Raw genomic sequence first — 22826 nt, forward strand, 5'->3', positions numbered from 1 at the left:
GATGCTTTGTAAATAGAAATCACGGGGTTTTATGGAGGTCTAGCAAAAAGCACAGGGCTTTGGGTATATTTGAGTGACTGATGCCTTGTAGAAAACCAATTCACAGGTTGCCAGCACTGATCTGAAACTCATCTCAGCCTAGCTTGTTCCTGCAAGATATACAGCATTTACTGGTCATAGACTTACTGAAAAATTACTAGACATGGGATTTTTTTATTATTCTTTCCACCTGCTCCCCTCCCCCCTGGAAAAACCCATACTGGATCTCATTAGAATCATAACATACTTTTCTGCAAGCCCTACAGTACCAATAGCTTCATCATTTCTCCTTTGGACATAAAGATGTATGGTGAGATATTCTCATCTCCCATTTCAGTCTCGGCAAGCCCTTGGTTCGCCTATGAGAGAAGCAGCAAATCTCATGCTGCTCAGAGGCCCTGCTCATACAGACTGACGACAACTTAGCTCCTGTGCTTTATTGGTTCAACAGGGCCAGGAGGGTTATGATGTAGTGATTTAAATAGTTTTGTCATTAAAACCAAAACTCACCTGAACAGATCAGTAGAAAGAGAGGGTGCCACTTCTATAGAAAATTTCCTGATGCTTCAACAGATGTAGTTCAAACAAAACGCCATCTCCCTCTGACTTTCCTCCAGAGGTTCAGGGAAGGGTAGAATTTCCTGAACTTCCCTGCCAAAGGACAGTGATTAAGAGCCACTTTTTAAATACTTCTGTTAGCAGTTGCAAAGGGAGAGGCTGGCAAATCTTCTCTGAGTGTGATCTGTTTCTTTTCTCCCATCTAGCTTGAGTCAGGATTGTGAAATGATTCTGAGCAGTATCAAAGGAGAAGAGCACCCGTCTGCGGCATGCAGCTTCTACTAACTTGCTCTGAATGTGTGATGTGGAATGAATTATGAATGGTGTGTCGTGTAGACCGCTATTTCCTAGAAAACAAACTCTGAAATTACTGAAACTTGATTTGCAAAAGCCATGCCGCTTCCACTGCCACCATCTGCTTTTCTTGTTGTCTATAGTCAAAGAGTGGTGCCTCTCTTATCAAAGACTCAGCCAAGGTCTCCCTTCCCAGGTCCCCACTCCAGACATACATTTGGCTGGACACTGGGCAGACATAAATTGGCAGACAGTCCCAAGTCCCAAAGAGTTTACTATCTCAAAAAAAAAAAAAAAAGACAAAGGATGGTGCAAAAGATGCAGGCACACATGCTTGAAGACTAAGAATTTGTCAGTGGTGGAGGTTGGAAAAGAGCCCCAGTCATCGGATTTCTGTCCCAGTGCTTTCATCACCAGCCTTCACTGCCCATCTGCATTGAAGCCTGGCAATTCCAGGCACTGCATCAATGAATTCTAGTGGGTTACTGGGCTTATTTGTTTAAAACAAAGCATAAAATTGTTTCTTATCTCCAAGATCAGAACTATCCCAGAAATGCAAGGTAAAGTGCTGTTTCAAAAACTGATTCCCAGAAGTAAACTGTCACATTTGTGTATTTAATACTGTCTGGTCCAATCCTCAGGCTTTTTTTCTGAGTAAGCCTAGCCTCCTAATCCTCATGTATTAGAAGGTTTATTTGTGTTTTTATGGCTGTTGGACTTTTGTTTTCTTTCCATGCTGAGTGGAAAGATACTGGCTCATTATTCATGAAAAGCTAGGTCTGATTTTGTTACCTTGCTCCTTACAGCCATGCAAAGCACTTCATATTCACACTGTACCGACAAAAATGGCTAGGTTAGACACAGGGTGGTGGAGAAGCAGGCCTTTGAGAAAGAAAGAAAGAAAGAAAGAGAGATAGATAGATAGATAGATTTAATCAGAGGCAATATAAATTAGATGATGAAATTCTCCACTTATGGGCATGACGTCTTTCAGACTCTTTCAAAATAACCTTATCAAAATATATCTGCTATTAACAGAAATTATGCAGGAGTGTAATTTCTTCTCTCTCCAGAATGAAGACATTTTAATGTAACATATTTTAATCAAAATAACCCCTTTAAAAATCTCCTCTCTGCCTTCTCTTACAGCTTCTGTGGTTTTGGACTTTTTGAGATTTTTCTTTGTTGGTGTTAGAGCCAGAAAAAAGCAATGGCAGCAGTATCTCTAGTGAAATAGGAATCATTCACATGTGTCAAAGCAGATAAAAGAGTTTTGATCACTTCAAACACTTTACCTAGGTATTTTCTTTAATTATAGAAAATGTTAGCTGCCATTATGTAACTGAAGAGCATGTGACATCCCTCAAAATCCTCACTCCTTTCCCCCAGCCCATTCGGATCCTAGGAAGAAGAAAAATTCTGTTGTAAAAAAAAATGTAAGCAGAAAGAAGATTAAGAACCACTAAATAATATAAGAGCAATCCATTGGTTTGATTAGTGTTCAGGCCATTATTAGTGAAATAAAGACAGATAGCCTTATTTTCAAAGGCATTAGAACATGTACAAGTTCCATAGTCTTCACTTGATTTTACCAGCATTGCTCATCTCTGGACTTGGCAAGCTATCATATTAGGCATGATGGCTGATCTCTGTTGGCCTCTGACAGTGGGCCAGAGAGAGCTCTTTTTTTGACCCCTTTGGCAAGAATGAATGCTGGTCTCCTTAGAAAAACACTCGCTGAATTTGGTGCTAGTGGATTTGCTTACAGCTTGCTAGATCAGATAATTAACAAAGAAAAATATTCAGAAGAAAAAAAAGGGGTGGGGGCATGCCCTGGTTTCACCTGGGATAAATTTAATTTTCTTTCTAGTAGCTGGTATAGTGCTGTGTTTTGGATTTAGTATGAGAATAATGTTGATAACACACTGACGTTTTTACTTCTGCTAGGTAGTTGTTGTGTCTACACTAAGTCAAGAACTTTTCAGCTTCCCATGCCCTGCCAAGTGCACAAGGAGCTGGAAGACCACAGCCAGGACAGCTGACCCAGACTGGCCAAAGGGATATTCCCTACCATATAGCGTCATGCTCCGGATATAACTGGGGAAGCTAGCTAGGAGGTCAGAGAGAGAGATTTAACAGAGAAAAAAAAAATAAATTGGAGAAGAAATACTGGGATTCTTCCTATCAATACCATTGCTCAGACACGGTTTTATGAAATCTTGAAAGCAGACCCACACTTCCAAAGCTGCAAAGCCTTCAAGCACATGCCCACCCTGGGAAAGGGCTCTGGATATTGCTAAATACAGATAGAAGGAAACAAAAGTTTCACGTTCCTTTAGCAGGTGCTTCCTGCTCTGCTGAACCAGGGACTAGAAGTTCTCAATTCCCCTCTGAAGCCAAGGTGTGTGCACACAAGAGCTAACAGCAAGAGAGATCATGGGTGTGATGTTCTCTGTTGATAACACTGCTAGCATGTACCACTGCAGAGAACTTAAATGTCCTGTCGGAATTGGTTATTTCTTCCCTTTAATACAGCTAAACATCACTTTTCAAGATATTTGCTGTGCAAGGTCAGCTTGAAGATTGTCCTAAGCAGGAAAAACAAACTCAGGAGAGATATTCATATACACCAAGAGGAGAATTGTGTGTTCAGTCAGCATAAAGAAAGGGGCCTTCTTCACAGACCCCTTAAAAGGCAGAATGATTTTATTCCCCTCTCTACTTCTTATCTGTGAGCGCTACCTGACTTAACAAAGTGGCAGCATTTCCTTCTGCAGCTTGAATTCTCAGGGATCTACAACTCTATGGTAAAAATCCAGTCCAGGCTGAAATAGGGCATACATGCTGAGGTTGCTAGGAACATTTTCCTGAGTTCTTGGTGCAAGATGCTTTTTGTTTCTCATTCTACTCATACTTAGACAATTGGGGTATTAATCTCTACTTAATTACATATGCAAACTGACTGACCACTTAAAAGACTCTTAACTTACTTTTCAGGGAGACTGTTGATATACTGAAGTCAGTAACATTAAAATGAAAGCATATAGAACCTGTACGCGTTTATCTAGGATCACAAAGCACATGACGAACACCAGCTGGTATTTTTTTAACCTATTTAACAGATGGAGAAACTGTGCATGGAGAAATTCCCCTGTTTAACAGGAGAATCTGATAAAAAGATACCTGCAGTCCTGCTTCTCAATTTCCCTAACGTCCAGATTGTTTATCTTCCAGACAACTATAGTAGACATTGATTTTAGCACATATCAGCACGTATATTAGATCATCACATAACAACGCTATGATAGCCTGAAGCATTTAGGGAAAGGTACTGGCTTGTTTTTTTTTAAATCTATGACAATGGCTAGGTTCTGATCTCTTTGGCAACAGTTGGATTTGAAAAGCAGAAGAGCCTGTTTGGCTTCTGTATTCTTCCAAGCTTATTTGCTCTTACTGGCCAAACACCAGCACAGGCTGCCCAGAGAGGCTGTGGGATCTCCAAGCTTGGAGATACTCAGACCTGGATCAGACAAGACCCTGAGCAACCTGGTCCAACTTTGAAGTTGTACCAAATGACCTCCAGAGGGCCCTTCCAAACTAAACGATTCTGTGATTTTATTCTCTGCCAGTTTCTTTGTATTCTATTAAATCGTTCACCTCAAACTGTGGTAAATCCTTGCTTTTTACTTTGTTTACTAATACAGAAAGTCAAGTGTAATTCTGCACTAGGTCTACGCAGGAAAGCAGACAGGAGGAAATTCTTGATTGCAGGAGAGCTTTGGTAGCTTGAAGCACAGGTTATTTTTAACTGGTCTATTCCTTTGGCAGCAATTTCTTTTACATTATTGCACTGCATTTACTGGCAACAGACAATTAGAAGAAACTAATTCTTTTTAACCCCTATTTTGGCTACACTGCTGAAAAAGGGACATTATGAATCACAGGACACTATAAGAATATTTGAATAATATTTTAAATGCCACAGTTTCTCATGCTCATGAAGACAGTGAAACGTCTTACGTGATGTCTCGTCAAGGTTACACACAAGACAAACAGGAAGATAACAGACGTAGAGAGCAAAATGGAAAGAGGTATTACCATTACTGTACCACTCTGACGCACAAAGAGACTTCTTAGATATATGCAAACTACTTCATTGATTAAAGGAAGATTGAGCAGAGGAACTGTGGTTACAAGACTCGTGAATTTTAGCCTGACTGTATCCCTCAATTATCCTGGAATACAACCAAGAGATCTCTTTTAGGCCAAGGAAAGCCTGAGAAAAGCTGAGAGAGTTGGAGTTCAGCCTGGAGAAGAGAAGGCCTTAGGAGACCTTACTGTGGCCTTTCAATACTTAAAGGGAGCTTAAGAAAGATGGGGACAGACTTTTTAGTAGGGCCTGTAGTGATAGGACAGAAGATAATAGTTGTAAACTGAGAGAGGGTAGATTCACACAAGATATAAGGAAGATATTTTTTACAGTGAGGGTGCTAAAACACTGGAACAGGTTGCCCAGAGCGGTTGTAGATGCCCCATCTCTGGAAACATTCAAGGTCAGGTTGGATGGGGTTCTGAGCAACCTGCTCTAGTTGAAGATGTCCCTGCTCATTGCAGGGGGTTTGGAATAGATGATCTTTAAAGGTCCCTTCCAACTCAAACCATTCTACAATTCTATGAAAATCAGGAACTGAAGCAGAAGAAGCAAATACTCCTAAAATAAACACTCATTGACCTTGGAGGTTGCTACCACCTTCACTGTAACTTGATTAACCAAACTGTAATCCAACAGCCTTAAAAAAGAGATTCATCTAGTTCTGGTACAAGTCTTACATTGTAATGAGAATCTCTTCAAGAAAATCTTGTCTAGTAAAATCCAATAGATCTGTCTCCTTTTGGATCAGCTGACAGGCTTACCTGAAATCTCTTTCTTCTCCTCCCTGTACCCCACCTCCAAAAGATCTGGAGAAGGGAACTGAGAACAGAGATGATGTTTACTCTAGGAGAGCTCAGTTTGATATGTGACTGTTTGTAAACGTGTCCCTGGGATTTGGCAAGAAAGGACTCTGCTCCTTGCTGTAGAGCCCACCTGAGACTGTGCTAGTATTTACTAGCACCTTATTGAGATCTGAAATACCACAACTGTCACTAAGCTGGGAACAGGAGGCAGCCACCACACCACTAACACAATGCTGTGAAAAGACTCTTGCATTACAGTTGTCCTAGAAAGTGTGCTCTGTCTTTAAGACCAGGAAGTAACAGAAGACCAAGCTCAAAGCAGCAGAATTTCGATATGTCCTTAACCTTAAATCCCACAGAAAGCTCTGAGATTTAAATGCTTGCTTAAATTTACACTCACACTAAAAAGCTATGTGTATAGGAATGGATGTTAGCATGTACTTACATACTGCTCTCCCTCCACGTTTGAATGTTAGGCTGTCCTTGCATGTGAGACTTGGCATCTTAAGCCCACAGGAAGAAGGCTTGGCATTATCTTTAGTTTTAATATACCTCTTGTCCCTCCGTGGTGTTTCAGAATCAAAGTCCCTGTACTTAACCTACTATTTAACATTTCTCTCATATCTTTCTTTCCACAGTATGTGGCATTTGCCTCCCTCTTCTTCATTCTGGTCTCCATCACCACCTTCTGCCTCGAGACCCATGAGAGATTTAATCCCATTGTGAACAAGACAGAAACTGAATTCATCGGGAATGACACCCAGGTGCGGCACTACAGGGAAGCAGAGACTGAAGCCTTTCTCACCTACATCGAAGGTGTCTGTGTGGTCTGGTTTACATTTGAGTTCTTGATGAGAGTCACTTTCTGCCCAAACAAGGTGGAATTTATCAAAAACTCTTTGAACATCATTGACTTTGTGGCCATACTGCCTTTCTATCTAGAGGTTGGACTCAGTGGCCTGTCTTCCAAAGCTGCTAAGGATGTCCTGGGCTTCCTCCGCGTAGTCCGTTTTGTGCGAATCCTGCGAATTTTCAAGCTGACCCGCCACTTCGTTGGGTTGCGGGTCTTGGGACACACCCTCCGCGCCAGCACAAATGAATTCTTGCTGCTCATCATATTTTTGGCATTGGGCGTCTTAATCTTTGCCACGATGATCTATTATGCCGAGAGAATAGGTGCTAAACCAAATGACCCTAGTGCCAGTGAACACACACACTTTAAAAATATCCCCATCGGCTTTTGGTGGGCTGTTGTCACCATGACGACCCTGGGCTACGGAGACATGTATCCTCAGACTTGGTCAGGCATGCTGGTGGGGGCCCTCTGTGCTCTCGCCGGTGTGCTGACCATTGCCATGCCTGTCCCTGTCATTGTGAACAATTTCGGAATGTATTACTCCTTAGCTATGGCTAAGCAGAAGCTACCAAAGAAAAAAAAGAAGCATATCCCGAGGCCACCCCAGCTGGGATCCCCCAATTATTGTAAATCTGTCGTAAACTCTCCACACCACAGTACTCAGAGCGACACTTGCCCACTGGCCCAAGAAGAAATTTTAGAAATTAACAGAGCAGGTAGGAAACCTCTTAGAGGAATGTCCATCTGACCGTTAACCTCCATCCCACGTAGTAATTTAAGATTCAGCCCGACTGCTTTCTTAGAGCAATGGGTAGCACATTTATCCATTCTAGTCCCACCATCACACAGAGAATAATATGTGTGAAGTCTAGGTTGCAGGGACAAATGGTACAGTGGAGGCTGATCAGCAAAACTAAGGATGAGAGCACGCTCTAGGAGCCCAAACTTTGGTCCTGGTTAAGGGCATACAAGTCTCAAGATATTTTGAAGAGCTGTTACATCTAGTGGAAGAATTTTGAGAGTTCTACAGCTATGTTGCTGGACTGTGTAATGCATCTCAGAGGCTCCTGAGAGCTGAATGCTTCATAGAGCAGAGTAGGAGCCAAGTACTCAGCAATTACAGAGTTTTCTGACAAAACAGGGCTGGAATTCGAAACAGCCAGATGCTTTCTCATTTGTTCCCATTTGGGACCTTTCAGCTGTTTTAAATGGCAGATATTGTACATCTCATTACAGAAACTAGGTGCCTAGTAAGTTGAAGGGACAACTATACCATCATGCATATTCATGAGACAATCCGGTCTCTTCCTGATGATTAAGTGTGAAGTAGAACAACAGCTCAAATTCTTGACACTAATGCAAAATGACTCACTCTGAGACAAGACTAGATGTAAGGATGTTTATTCCATGGCATGCAAATCAACCTATTCTATAATATTCCACTAGAATTTAGCATTAAGAACTATGAAGAGTTTTGACATTTTCTAAAACATGCTCCTTTTGCAAGTATGGGTTGGTGAGTTACAGCTCTTTCAACCTTCCAGCAGCAAAGGCCAACTGGAAAAGGTCTGACTGGTCATCACTGGCCTGTTTGGCCTAAACAGTGATTGTCTCATAATACGGTATTCTTATTTTTAATTATACTGATTCATGTTAGCAATAGGTGAAACCAGAGCAAAATTAATCATACTAATTCTACTGGGAGGGGGGAGGGAAATGGAAAAAAATACTAGTCACCATGGAATATATTATAATATCCCATGGCTAGTGGTTAATTATGGGAATATCTCAGTTTTATGAGAATCTTCCTATAGCACATAAAGTTACGGGGCTCCAATTTGATTATTTAAACCCCATAATCTACCTCTACCCATGGAATATCACTATTTATTCTATGGAGTAATTTCAAAGTAGATAACCATGTTCAAAACAAAGCCAACTTAATTTTTGGCAGATGTTCCAGCCAAGTTGCATAGTAGACATTCTTCAGCCTATTCAGAATATCCCCCTGTGTTGTATTAGATAGAACAGATCGCCAGTCAAGTGATTTTAACTGACATCTAGTCAAAAAGAGATGTTTTGAAAGAGCTAGCATATACCTATGATGGTCTTGTGTTATCATTTTTTTACTTTGAAGAAAATTCTAATTTGTTACTCATTGTGAGCGAGGTATTCTCTCGTCATCTCATAGCCATGCATGTTGATGCCATTGTGAGAGGCACAAAGAAAGTGAGACTTTCCTTTGTGTGTGACTTCACCAATGCCAATGCTAATTTTGGAGGGGAAGAGCTGGTGGGGACCTTTCTCTTCTTTTCTATTCTCTTCTCTTCTCTGTTTTCTTATTTCTTTTTTGTTTTGTGCAACTATGTAAAATCCATTCAGAAAGTAAATAGCTTTCATTTTTTTTGTTAAAGGCTATTCCATTGCAACAGGCCAATCACAATTCACGTGACTGATAGACTGTCTCTTTCCTCTTGTATCTTTGGCGAATAAGCATATCATCCATTCCCCTCAGGTTGCAAATGCTTATCACAATTCATGTCCAAGCAGCAAACTTCCTCATAAGTAGATGTCTTTGTGGCATCGTGTATGAAGAGGGAAAGAGGGCACAGACAATATTGCCTGTCTCCTACTGTGAGCAATAGGCCAACTACCCAATTGTAATGTGCAAGAGATGCCAGACTCTTGAGTACTTTAGCACTCAGCTACAGAGTGACTTCTCAGAAATTCCTTGCTTTATAATGTTCCTTCCATTACCTACCCTGGTCCTCTCTGGGAACTAGAGGACTAAGAACTCTACGAGTTCAGTGCAATTCCACACTGGTATCCTGAGAATACGTGTAATTTTGGTTCAATGTGGAACTGTTTTGCCACCATCAGTGCTCTAAAATCAGCTGTTACCAGAATATCCATAAAGTATTGATAGTAACAGCAACTTATCTATTTCTGCAATAATTCAGAGACTATTTTTATATACATATACAAGCATATATATTTTAAGAAGTAACAAAGCACACTTATACTTCAGCTAACAAAATGGACTCGGTAACACTGTTGCTTGAGTTCTGTTTCTGATAATTATTATGCACCACTAGCAGCAAAAAATATTGCCTGCATCTCTTAGCTTCCTAATAGGAAAAGATCTATATGTGTGCAAGAGAAAAGTAAAAAATAATATCAGAACCGAACTGTTAAAACAAGATCTGCATCGCCTTGGATGTTGAGGTTCACTTATGTAATATGAAGCATTCACAGGCACTGACTTGTTCCTGAAACTATAACCTGCACATTATATGAAAACACACTTGCAACCAGTGAATGTTTCCTATACTGTAAAATATCTGGATCAGTTAACAGCACCTAACTGTAAACGTCCAGTTAACATTGTACTAGGAACACAGAATGAGTGCCTAACCTTTCTAAAATAATGTCTGAGTTGGCCAAGATATTTCTTGTAAGTTTTAACTGTAAAGCTTCAGTGTGACAGTGTCTAGGTGATATAAGGTCATGTGAAGTATATCTAATACATTATTCCAAAAAAAAAAAACCCTGTTTAGCTGCTCAGGTGTAAAGGACATCACATGAAGTTGTTAATTCCATATATTATGTGTGCTGGAATGATTAAACACTTCATATAACAGTGATGAGTATGAAATAGTTCCACATATGACTATCTCTCTATAGCCCTCTCATGCACTGAGTCAGCAGTTCACATCTGCTCCCGGTCCGTACACACAGGGCCAAGGGGGCTCTACAGAGCGCTCTGCACAGCCACAGCCCAGTGCCTCCTCTCAGGCTAAGGAGCACTCTCCTGGCATGGACATGCAAACAGCAGAACTTTGCCCACAGGCTGCACAGCTGCTGCCCATGATGCTTACGGTCATTTGCAGGCAAAGCAAAGATGGCTTGAATTTAAATTCTGGTAGGTTTGAATTAAATTTTTAAATTGTCCCCAATGCTCTCAGCAGCTCAGTCCTGGGCTAATCTATACCTGGCAGGAGGGTATCTTTAAATAACAGTGCTCGATTTTAATTTGATAGAAAGAAAGTCAGAGTTTGATTCTACCACACCTCCCCTTTCTGCAGCAACCCTTGCTGCTCCCCATCCTGTCTGATCCTGTCAATGGGTAACTGGGAAAGCAGCAGAAGGGGAGGAAAGGCACTTCAGAGTAGAGGATGGCAGATCTAATGCTGCAGGCATGCCTTCACTAGCAGCATTAAGAAAGCAGAGATTTCCTCTATACAAAAAAAACCTTCTTCAAGGCAGTTTCTGATGCCTGTAAATTCTAAAGATACTGCTTATATAGTGTCTGGAGGAGCTGGGCCTGATACAAAGGAACAGATCTCACCTGACCAGTTTGACTAAAACTCGTTGACCCGGGGATATTTCAGACTAGAGAGGACCAGGTGTCCCCTCACTTAAAATATACACACCAAGTTCTAGCATCATCACGTCAAACTATTAACTTTGTTATGTTGCAGTGTTGTTTACAGGCCCCATTCAAGACCAGGGCTTCATTTTGCCATTGTTGTATATGTGACAACCACTATATTACAATCAAATAACTGACAGGCTAAGTAGACAGCAAAGAGAAAATGGAAGCAATCTCCAGTATTTTCATTTGACACAGGGCTTAATTTAATTGAGCAAAATCACTTGAAAGGTTTGTGGCAAAGCCACTACTTGAACATAACTAAACAAGCATCAGTCAACCACAGTCTGCTATGCTGCAATGTCTTTCAGATAAAGGCTTCTGAATATTCCAAACTGTCTCATAACAGAAGCAAAATTTAAAAAAAAAAAAAGCAAAATTTGCTTCAAATAGAAGCAAAACAGAAAAAGCCAATCTCAACCACTTAAACTTAGCTGATTTCTGTCCCAAACCACACACTCTCCTACAGGTATAAGTAATTTATCTCAGTACACATAGTGAAATCCATTAAGGTACAAGTTTGTAAGAAAACCTTAATACATGCAAACCAAATTTTGAAAGCTCTCAGTTTTGTTTTGAAAGTGTTACTCAGCACTTCAGTCCCTCTCTTCTGTGAGCTGCGTGCTTACCTGAAGGACAGGTTGACTACATGGTTACATCTTAAAGTTGCCATAGAATGAAGCTGTCAATGTCATTTTCCAACACTGTAAAAGAAATTTAGAATATGAACAGAATTCATAACTTCATTTGATGTCTACAGTACTGTCTGGTGCCACAATGGTCTTATGGATGCATCCATAATACATAAGCACAGGTGATGGGTTATTTTGGGTTTGTTCAGAGGTCTACCCCAACCTCTTATTGTTTTTGTATATATATTTACACCAGCACACACAGTGTTTATATTGACTTTAATATGGCCAAAAGAAGAATTTCTCACCTCTCTGATCTCCTTTGCATGCAGCTTCTCTTAAGCTATACTCCAAGGATATTGTGTCTCATACAAATGTATTGTGCAGCCTTTTTCACAGTGTACTGATGGCAAAATTCTCTACTCATTGCATAGCTGTAAAATATGGAAGAAATATTACTAGAATTCAGGTGCCTAAGAGGAAAGGGAGAATGTCTGTCATTACTAATACAGTCTTTAGCTTCAGAAAACTTCTGTGGTTGTTTTACTTACCTGCCCAAGAAACAATTTTCCATAACCCCCTCCTCCACTATCTCTATGTCTGAATAGTTAAAGCAGTCCAAGTCTATCACTGACAGAGGGGAACTACATAGTTATACAGTGACTCCCGTGTACTCCATGGTCAGGTGAACTGGAGCAAGCTATGACATTAGGAATCTATTATTTCAATGCAATTTCCTGAGAGAGAGCTGATCTCCTGTTAAAGAAATAATGTGGAATTACCCATTTCAGGTTTATCACTCATGCTTTTTGAAGGAGCTGCTCTTTTCTCAGGGCTTCATTTTTCATCCCTTTTGTCACCGTAACCTAAATAACCTGTATTCCTTGTGCAACACACCGGTTCTAACGTCAGAAGTACGCTAAGCACTGTAATTCTAGTGCCAGTGCTCAGTGGGAGCTGGGGACTCTTGGCAGTTCTTGTCACAGGCCCATTATGCTGCCTAACATTTCGCTGTAGTTTGTGAACTTCAGTGGCTTTTATGGATAGCAAAGCATTGTTAAAGCCATAGGTATGTAGTCACTGTGGTGGTCCTTCAATCCACAGGGAAGCAACTTCTCTGATCAAATGTCTTTGAACATAAAAAAATAAAATCTAATTTTAGTGTCATAAAACCTTTGACCCTCTCTGTAAGATGGACAGGAGACAGTAATATACCTGCAAAGAGTTTAGGTCTGTTTCAGCTCGAAAGACTTTGATGTTTAAATGTGTTGGACATAAAACATACTAAAAAGGCAGTGGAAAAGGTAATAGGGAGATGTTTTTTTCTTTATTCCTTATACTTAGCCTTCCTAGCCTTTAAAAATCCAAAATTCATCACTCCAAAATAGCAAATGAGGTAATGATTGCATCGTAATGTCACTGAAGATGGAGTCCTCTGGATCTAATGTAGAAATTGTAACAGTTCAAAACAAAAGGAATAACACTCAGTTGTTCTCATCTAACATAAGATGCATTCACCTAAGGTCCCACTTATATTGGAAGAAGAGTCAGGCAGTCTTGGAGAGTAATTCACTCATTTATGATCTGAATTGCCCTCTGGAGGTGGCTTTCTTCATAAGTGATCTCAGGTGACTGCAGCTCTAACAAGATCTTAAGTTAAGTGCCTACAGTTTGGAAGCAATTTGGATCTATTCCTTGCCCCCTGCCCCATGTGGCATTTCTGCAATCTCATAGCTGTGGATCATACACAAAGCAGAATTTATAACTAATACAATGTAATACTTTGTTGTACAGTTATTCATCTGTCACTTCCTGTAGAGATACAACCGGTGGGTATCCCTTGTACTATGGTGCTTGTTTACTTTAGAATTTGAGTAAAAAATAACATCATCTATACCAAGTCATTTGAAAACAAAAAGGAGGAGCTATGAATTCAAGCACAGTGCTTTGGGTTTCCTGCTTTTCTCTGGCACTGAGACATTAAAAAAAAAAATCAATTAAAAAAATAAATCTCCCCACACAGCCCCCTGTGGTCTGGCCACAGCCAGGGATGAGTGTGTGTAGGGGCAGGACCACACTAAGCTGAAAAACAATCATAGAACTAAAGAATATATCTTAGGACTTTTCATGCCTTAATAACTTAATGAGCACGAGGCACTTTTGGTGATGGGAAAACACACATACGAGCATTCCAGCCAAATAAAGTCAATCTGTGCCAATACTCCAGCACAAGGCAGATGTAAATACGGTAAATCCTCTTTCTCAAGCACGTGCCTGCCACTGCAGCTCCCATGCTATCTAATGCACAATGCATTCCTGGGATACGAAAGAGGTACTCTTGGCATCTCTTCCTTCTACTGGGCTGAGCATGACCGGTATTTGCAGGACAGAAACAACAAAAGGCACCTTTGTGCAAGAAGTACATCTCTGCTGCAGTAGAACTAGAAGACGGGATGACTTACCCATTACTACAAAAGGCCAAGGACAAAAGGGTCTAAGGTGTGAGGTCCCAGTTCTGTGCCCAGACCACTTGCTTATACCCCCCTTACTCTGTACTTGCTGGAAATTTTTTCCAAGCCTTTTGGCTACTTGCTTGTCTGTTTATAAGCACAAAGCCAAAATAACAAGCAATCTACCATTCCTGCTGTCATTGTTCTTTGTATTCATCCATGCTCCATGACTCAGACACCTTCCATACTGTACAGATCATCATACTGTATTCCTCAGAGCAGTAATATAAGATTGTAGCATGACTCACCTGACTGCATTTTCCTGCAACCTCTACTTGACCTGTCAACGACCCACTCTACTCTACAGAATATGGTGTTAGGAAGACTCTGAGAAGTCCAGGATGGGTAGAAGTGAAACCCTAGAAGTGTCAGGATAAAACTAGGAAGGATCTTCCAGAGCTCTTGCAATGCAGCACTTCCAGGAGCAACAGTTCTCAGCACTGCATTAAGCACATATCCAATACTACCTGTAACAGCAAGATGCACTGGATCTACTTAACTAGAACTCCTGTATTTCCTCTAGTAGTACCAATAGGTAGGCAGCCAACATACTGTCACCTCACTTCAAGAAGTAGTACCTCTCAAAGGTGATATTCTCTGGGAGTGACGTTACTATGTTGGCCAGTTAGTACTGGGAGAGGCGGTCACCACCGTCACTGGAGTGCCTTTCCTGGGGGACACGGCTTCCTGGAGAGACCTAGGTCAACACGGTGGTGAGTAAATGTTGAAGAGGTAGGTTGGGTCAGAAGGATTCTGCATATTCATGTAGCATACTAAATTCTGCTCTCATGCCAGCGTAAAGTCCATCAGTATGATATCTACTCAGAAGAGCTTCAGAGCAACTTTCAAAATATGCAGTAATATAAAAATCAGGAAACTTTAATAAAGATACCTAGAACTAATAAAGATTTTTATTTTAATGGCCTTAGAATATTGGGGTAACTAAAATGGAGTTGTTATATAGGAATCTTAATTCTTTTACATGTTCTTCACATTTTCTCTCTTTTTCTCTTTCTCTCTTTCACTCTGTTTGTTAACATTTACTTGTTATTACTGTACGTTGCTTGCAACTTGTGTATGTTACAGACTGTCACATTTTATTCTGTGAAGTTTTTCTCCAATTCCCATCAACCTGAGCTCCATGTTGGGCAGCCGAGGAGATTACAATACAGTTCTTTAATGCAAAAGAACAAGGAATGTCACAGACTATAGGTAACTTCACTGAGGTTGTGACACAAAACCTGATGCGAGGTATTAATACAAAGAGTAAGTACTTGGTATGACAATAGAACTACTTAGTTAAATTACCTTCTTTTTTTCAGATAGTCTGCATGGGAAAAATTAATTTTCATTACTCTCCAGCAGAAAAATTTAGGATTTTTTTCATTGCCATTTTGAAAACCAGTGATACCCATGCTGACACATCATTACTCATTTTCAAAGGTTTAAACTCATATTTTCTGTGCTGTTCTTCTCTATGCTATACTTCCTTCTACACTCTCCAAGCCGTGATTTCATCGTTTCATCATCCTTTGTCTGTGGTTTAATATATCTTCTCCATAATTCTTTTTCTAATTTAATATAGTTATATCCCTTTCACTCTAAGGACCTGATTTAACAACAACAAAAATGAGCCCTGACCCACGGGATTCACATTTCTTAATCCTGTATGAGGCTCTGGAGCCCATAAAAATTGATTTCTGTAGCCAAAGATGGTCTGGCACAGAAACATAATTGTTATTTTGCTGAATCAGGTCCTGAGCAAAGTATTTTGTTTACAATCTCCCCAAATTACCTCCAAAGACTACTTTGAAAGAATGATAAAAAAATAGCTGATAGACATTTCTGATAATTTTCTAGAGGGACAGCATGAAGTTTATTGCTACTAATCTTAATTATCAATAGATCTGTGTTAACTCATAAATTACTATAGTCATGTACTAAGTCAAGAAAAGCACATTTTTCTCAATGTGCAGTTCCTTTACTTTCTGATTTGCTATTATGGTCTGGCCCGCTCTTAATCAGTGAAGAAGCACAGCAGAGTTTAGATGGAATCTAGTATAAAAAAATAACATGATTTATACTGATGCAATTGATGAGTGGCCAATGAATATTAATGGACAGTAAACACTATCCAGGCAACTAAAACAGAAACAACTTGCTAACAGGAGTGAAATTTGAATGAGTAGGGAATTCAACTGTAAATATTTCCTTTCCATGCAACATTTCAGAGAGAAATTTAGGGATATAAAGTCAATGGGTATTTTTGAATGCTGAGCAGCTCTTAACCCCTCCACAAATCACAGTACATGTCTTTGAATACTTGGATTCATCCTCTTAACTTCATCATAATCATTTGCTTAGCACGAGAAGTATCAGGCAGAAGTGATGCTGCAAAAATAGGATGCAAAAGGAATGTAAAATCTTTGCTGGGAAATTCTGTCCTCCAGCAGCAACTGCAGCAGCCTCACAGCTGCTCTACTTCCCACTTCCAGCTAATAGGCTTGTAGCTAAGAAAAGCTAGAGCACAGCAGTTCTCCACCCCCACCTTGGCCATGCCACCTCTGTTCCTGTACCATTCTGTCACTAGCCCAAGAGCCAGGGAAAACCATCATACCAAGAGGGTTTCCCATTGCCAGCATAGTATGACACAACTAATGTTTGCCACATTAACAGACCTTTTCTATCATCAGAAAAGTGCAAGAGGCCTGAAAAATAGAAGAGTAATTAATTCAGTCAATGAGCAACGTGCCATTACTTTCTTCAGGGATTCAGTTGGATTAAAGGTCTCTGCTGTGAGGGACCTCATGGAGATCCTTCCTCATAACAGACTTCAGGCAGCTACTGTGCACGTTAGGGTTAGTGACAGGGGTTTAAAATGAACAAATGAAAATGACCCTCCAGCTCTGAATGAGAACCAAAGGACGTTCTGTATTAGTAAGGAGTGGGACTATCCACAGAGCGTAATAATGGCAATCCCAGGTTTGGTATCACTTGAGATCTAGACAAGCTGTGGATTCAATATTAGGTGTACATGCAGTGTTGGTGTGGAATGTAACTTTAATCAGACAAGGTCTCCCCAGTAGAAAGATCTTCATCTTTCGAGCAACTTCCTTTCTCAGTTCTGGCCCTGTTTTGCATTCAACTGCTCCTACCTCCTTCCTGCTTGTCAACCCTCTTCCCTTGTAACAGGGCTGCAGAACCTTGAAGTCCCTGAGCCTTTGTGGAATGGCAAATGGCCATTCAGGGAAGTTGTAGGTACTCAAGCTGGGTCTTTGTCTCCTCATCTTTAAACAAGGGTAGCCGGAGGAAGACAGTCTTCTTCCGCCGAATGTGACCAAAGGAAACAGCACTATGTCTCTTAATTGCTGTGTTTCTGAAATAGGGCTGAAAAGACCCCATCTTCTTTAGCACAATGTCAAAGAATGTGTCATGGTTCATGTAACCAGATATTGACTCATGGGTAAATAGGCATGGATACCATGCCATGAATTGTGGAGTTTCTCTCAGCCCTGTTTCAGTCAAAATGGTTATGACCTACAGAAGTTTCTTTAAGGACTGGAAAAGGCATTGGATTTCCAATCCTGTAAGGACTGAAAATAGTCCACTCAGAGTGCCTTTCAACTCATCCAGTCTTTAGGGTTAGTGACCACTTCACAGCTCTGTAGACACATGGGAGACAAAGGAAGGGGGGCAGCTACAACCCTGAGAGGAAGCAGTGTGAGTTGGGACCATCCCTGGCCCACATGCAATTTCTGAAGACATCTAAGGTAAGAAGACTAGGAACTTGTTTCTTGGCAGCTGTTGGAAAATGGCAGTGTTTGCTTAAGGGAAGAGGACTGATGTGACTTACCCACTGTAGGAACCACTTCTGTACAGGTGCCACATTTCTAAACATATATAGTCAATGAATATATCATACAATTATGTCCACTGATACTCTGAACATAAGATGCAGTTCAAATAGGTGGATGCTCAGTGTCAGACTCTAGCTTATAATCAAAACCAGCAGCACTGGTAAAGTCACTATGACAGTGTGCAACTATTTGCTATGACAAAAGAGATGAGCCACGCAGCAAGTACATGAGCAGTCTCTACTGTGCTTCTCCACAATGAGCAGAGTATACTAATGAAAATCCAGCAGTTCTTCTAAGTATTTTTCCCCCCCTGAATTCCACCCCCCCATCCCCCCATTTTGAAATGCAGTGTGTGCTTGGAAACACCTGAGGCATTTTAATAGTACTTTTCTGCAAATGGAGATAGACACAAATGAGGTAGTTGTGAAACAAACTACTCACCTGGGAGATCTGCTGAATACTTTCTTTAGCCTCTCAGCCAAATCTCTGCAGGAGAATGTTTAAAGTTGGTGCAGTTAACTAGGTATTCAGAGATAGGACAATTATGGAGATAAGGTGCCAAGCTGCGAGTCAGAAGATTTTGTTGTAAATAACCTCTTACATAGCAGTGGGCAAGTCACTTCACTGCGTGGTAGTTTTACCCATCTGTAAAACAGAGATAACATTTACTTTTCTTCATGAAACAGAACCTAAAGAACAAAAAATGCTGTACAAGCCTAATTCAGATTCTGCTAGCAAGAATGGAAAGACTCCTTTGAATTTGGTAGGCCAGAATCAAGCCTTAGAAGTTTTAAATACCTAGTAGTCGTCATCATTGGTATAACTAGACTAGCAGTCACCAGAAAGTAACGGTTTCAGTAGTTTTGCTTTATCTGGAGTTCCTTCAAACCCAAGGTCAATCTTGGAAAAAGCAAATATGCAAGTTGAAATGTGAGAAATCAACCTAAAATAAAATCTTTTCATTCCATCTTTAGACCTCATTCCTGAAATTTTTCAGCATGTAAATCTGCTAATGAAAACAATGGGAACTTCTAACTGTGAGCTGATGACATCAGTGATGTTTTTGTTATTCCCATAACAAACTAATCACATGTTAAATATCACGTGATTGCTGAGTCCTACCTTCAGATAATTAGGTGCTGCAGACAGTGGTTTGGAACACAACTACTCTACTTAATACTTGCTTATATATACCAGCAATAGATGCAGTCTTCTGTGCTGGTAATTTCTTTGCTTCCTAAATATTTAGCACAATTATCATTGTGGATTAGCATTGCTATCCAGAATGTGATCCCTTAGGCATGGCCCATGCATGGAATATTGAAGGGACATTAGTAGGACAGTTCAGTGATTTGTCCACATCTCCAGCTACTCTGTTCTCTTCCTATTGAATAGAAATAAAATAACAAGGTTGTGGATTTTCAGCAAGTGTCAAGAAAAATTTGTCAGTGATAAAGGACCCTGAGGAGGCTGCAGGAGCAAGTTCAAGCTCAAGTTGCTAGGGATGTATAATGCAATTTAAGAAATTAATTCCAAGAAGGTAAATTTTCTCATCATTCAAGCACAACATAGCCTGCAAGCTACTTCCAAAAGGATCAATAGCTGTTACCAGTGAGCAGCCTGACCCACAACCACTCTGCTCAGAGGTGTTTTGAGCTCCAGAAATGGACCAGTTCGCCCTCCATCATGAACAGTTTAGTTTGCAAACCCAGGCTCAGGTGTAGCAGTGGGAGTCTCAGAGATGTCAATGAAGACCTCTGCTGCCTTCCTCATTTCAGGATTAGAGCCATCTCTGCTTGTAGCAGTAGAGGCTTATGAAGAAGCCCAGTTCTTTGCTTATGCTTATGAGGACAGCAGCTCTCCCCAAACACAGTTAAGTGATTTTCAAATCAACAGCTCAGTACCTGCAATGTCACAGTTACTATGGCAGCCGTGCCAGGTTTTTGTGCAAAGAGTGGTATTAAAGAGCAGTAAGTATTATGAACAGAAAGGAATTGCAATTCAGTGCAACCTTAAAACTTCAGAATCCTATTGAAATTAGTGTCTACAAGTATTAAAATGCACCTATAGCTTTTACCATTTTTAAAAATTGTTTGAGACATCTAATTATTTCATTGCTCACAAAACAAAATGTTACTACCTCCCTCTTTGGGGAAATAATTGGCTAATTCTGCATGGAGAAGAAAGGAGGCAGAGGTGAGATCTGCAGAAAAGACTACTTACGTTGTGACAAACCAGTGACATCTAAATAAAAGTAAAGGCATAGAATACAATTACTGGTATATGGGTAAATGCATAGTATGTGTCATATACATCTCTGTGTGCACGCGTGCATGTGTGTGTGTGCAAAGCAACAAATATAGCTTGAAAAGGCTTTTGCCTACTACTCCTCTATGTTGTCTGAAACCAGAGGATCAGAATCATATCTGCAAACCCTACCTAATGTATTTTTTCTTTTGGGCTTGTTTTATTACTTGACTTCAAAACCATTGAAAAATAAATGACAGTATCATGTAGCGTTCAGAACCAGCTAGTGCGTGAATCTGGAAGAGGCACTGAAATTAAGTCTCTCCATTGAGTTCGTCTTTCCTTAAAGACTTGCGGGACCACCCATTGCCTTACAGTGTCTAGGTAATAAGCATTGTGCAACCGAGGTATAGGATGCTGCCAATACCACTCAGTTAAGATATCTCCTCAGCGTTTGTGAAACTTCAGAAAGCATATTTTGACTGGTTTTTCCTCCCTTCAACCAAAATACTCATATCGAGCTGTGCCATATTTCGAGTATATTCTCAATACACTAATTTGCACTTTAAAACCCTAAAATAAATCCTACACTAAATAGCACTTTAAATTGTTTTATAAATGTCAAACAAGTCACACAGAGAAAACATACTATTCTCAGTCTATCCTCATGGGAATGTGTGGAGCAAAATGGGCAAATCTGACAAACTATTTTCATTATTTACAGCCAAGAGTAAATTTTACTCTATTTTTCAAATTCATGGCCTGCTGTAGTGTTTTCTATACATAGCGTCCTGTGCTGGCATTGAAAATACTGTATGTGTTTCCGAGGAGAACATCAGAAAATGGATTGCTTTTTTTAAAAATCCACATTCTGCTGTCATATTTCCATACGTAACGTACTCTGTGTGTCTAAAACTTGTACAGCCATTCTGCATGACTGATACTGGAAATGCTATAAAAAAATCTGGGTAAAATTTGGGGAGGGGAAGAGCAGGAATTTTCCCCTCAGTAATATTGCACACAGGTATAAATCAGCACAAACAGAATATACTCAAATACTAAAACACAACTCACAGTCCACTGCCTCTCCAAAGCTCTGAGCGACAGTAGGCTTCATGACAAACAGGTCATTCATGCACCATCCTATATCATGCAAAAACATATCTGATTTCTAACCGCAGTCTTCTGCTCGCAGGACTAGGAACCAATGCACGCCCGTTTCTGAAACTGCCCCTCTATGCGGAAGTACAGGTGGCTGCTGTTACACCTAACATGATCATGTTTTGTTTCTCCTCCCACTTAACAGACTTTATTTTATTTGGTGCAGTGCACATGAACGCAGTGTCTAGGACAGATGTGCTACCTTTTATAGTGTCGCTATAGAACTCTTTAGCTGTGAACCCTTAATTTGCAGCTGGAACTCTAATAAACAGTGCATAGTGTTTCAATAGCCTTCTGCTTATATGTTTGAAGATTCGAAACTGAATGGTGAGGTGGCCAAGGCGGCGCTGGCAAACGAAGACTGTCCCCACATAGACCAGGCTATTACGCCTGATGAGGGCCTGCCCTTTACCCGCTCTGGCACTCGGGAGAGATATGGACCCTGCTTCCTCTTATCAACCGGGGAATATCCCTGCCCGCCTGATGGAGGAATAAGAAAGGGTATGTAGCTGGGGTCCTGTAACCACGTAGTTAGCAACCGTTTTAAATAAATAAGAGAAAGTCAGCTGTAGCTGTAGCACGCAATAGTGCGCTTGCTGTAGACATGCACGTTTGGGCTGGAAACCACCACCTGTTGTCTGCATTTGGAGTTTCTAACCTATTTCTTTCAGAAAGAAAAGCCTGAGGAGCTGTAACTACCCCATGCAGCTATGCTAGGCAGTCGAGTCTTCCACCCCCGCTGGTGCAGTAAGCTTTAGCGGAGGATGCTCTACAACATCCTTAAATTAGCCCATCCTCCAAGGAGAGGCCAATTAACATTTCATAGCAATGAAGGTTTGCCACTTGGAAAGCTCACAGAACTTACCAGACTCTGAAGAGCATAGACTTGGAGGTGGCAGACAGAAAAGATAAAACACAAAAGCAAAACATCCTCAAGAAATATGAAGTGATTATTTGGCTACCTTAACAGAGCGCTAAAACAAATTATTTGGATATTCATAGCTGTTTAGTTCAACAGAGAAAGAGAAGTATACAAGAACATCTGTTAGCACAGGTGTCTTACAATTGGAAAATAATCCATCTAAAATCACTTTCATAAATAAATCATTACTAGTTAGTTTCTCAGACTTCTGACAGCTACAGATCTCTCAGAAGTAACTGTATTTTAGTTTGCTAATGGTCAGAACAATTTAGCAACAGAAAAAATGAAAAAATCAAATGAAAAAAACCTTCACTTCTTAAAATAGGCTGTTTTAAATAATTTAATGTGAAGAAACCACACAA

The 22826-nt window shown here is 40.4% G+C and overlaps 1 protein-coding gene across 6 annotated transcripts in view; it reads left to right on the plus strand.

Annotated features, from left to right (window-relative positions):
- The window catches only part of KCNC1 (potassium voltage-gated channel subfamily C member 1), a 131465-nt gene that overhangs the window by 87279 nt on the left and 21360 nt on the right, over positions 1-22826 (plus strand). For 3 of the 6 annotated variants that reach the window (XM_054826092.1, XM_054826091.1, XM_054826096.1), the window contains 2 exons: positions 6486-7419; positions 21855-22043. In XM_054826092.1, the coding sequence (XP_054682067.1) occupies positions 6486-7419; positions 21855-22043 (1123 nt within the window). The remainder of the gene's footprint in view (positions 1-6485; positions 7420-21854; positions 22044-22826) is intronic. The other 3 variants (XM_054826093.1, XM_054826095.1, XM_054826094.1) reach the window with 1 other exon arrangement.

The sequence above is a fragment of the Grus americana genome, chromosome 5, assembly GCF_028858705.1.
Source record: "Grus americana isolate bGruAme1 chromosome 5, bGruAme1.mat, whole genome shotgun sequence".
Classification (NCBI taxonomy): Eukaryota; Metazoa; Chordata; class Aves; order Gruiformes; family Gruidae; genus Grus; species Grus americana.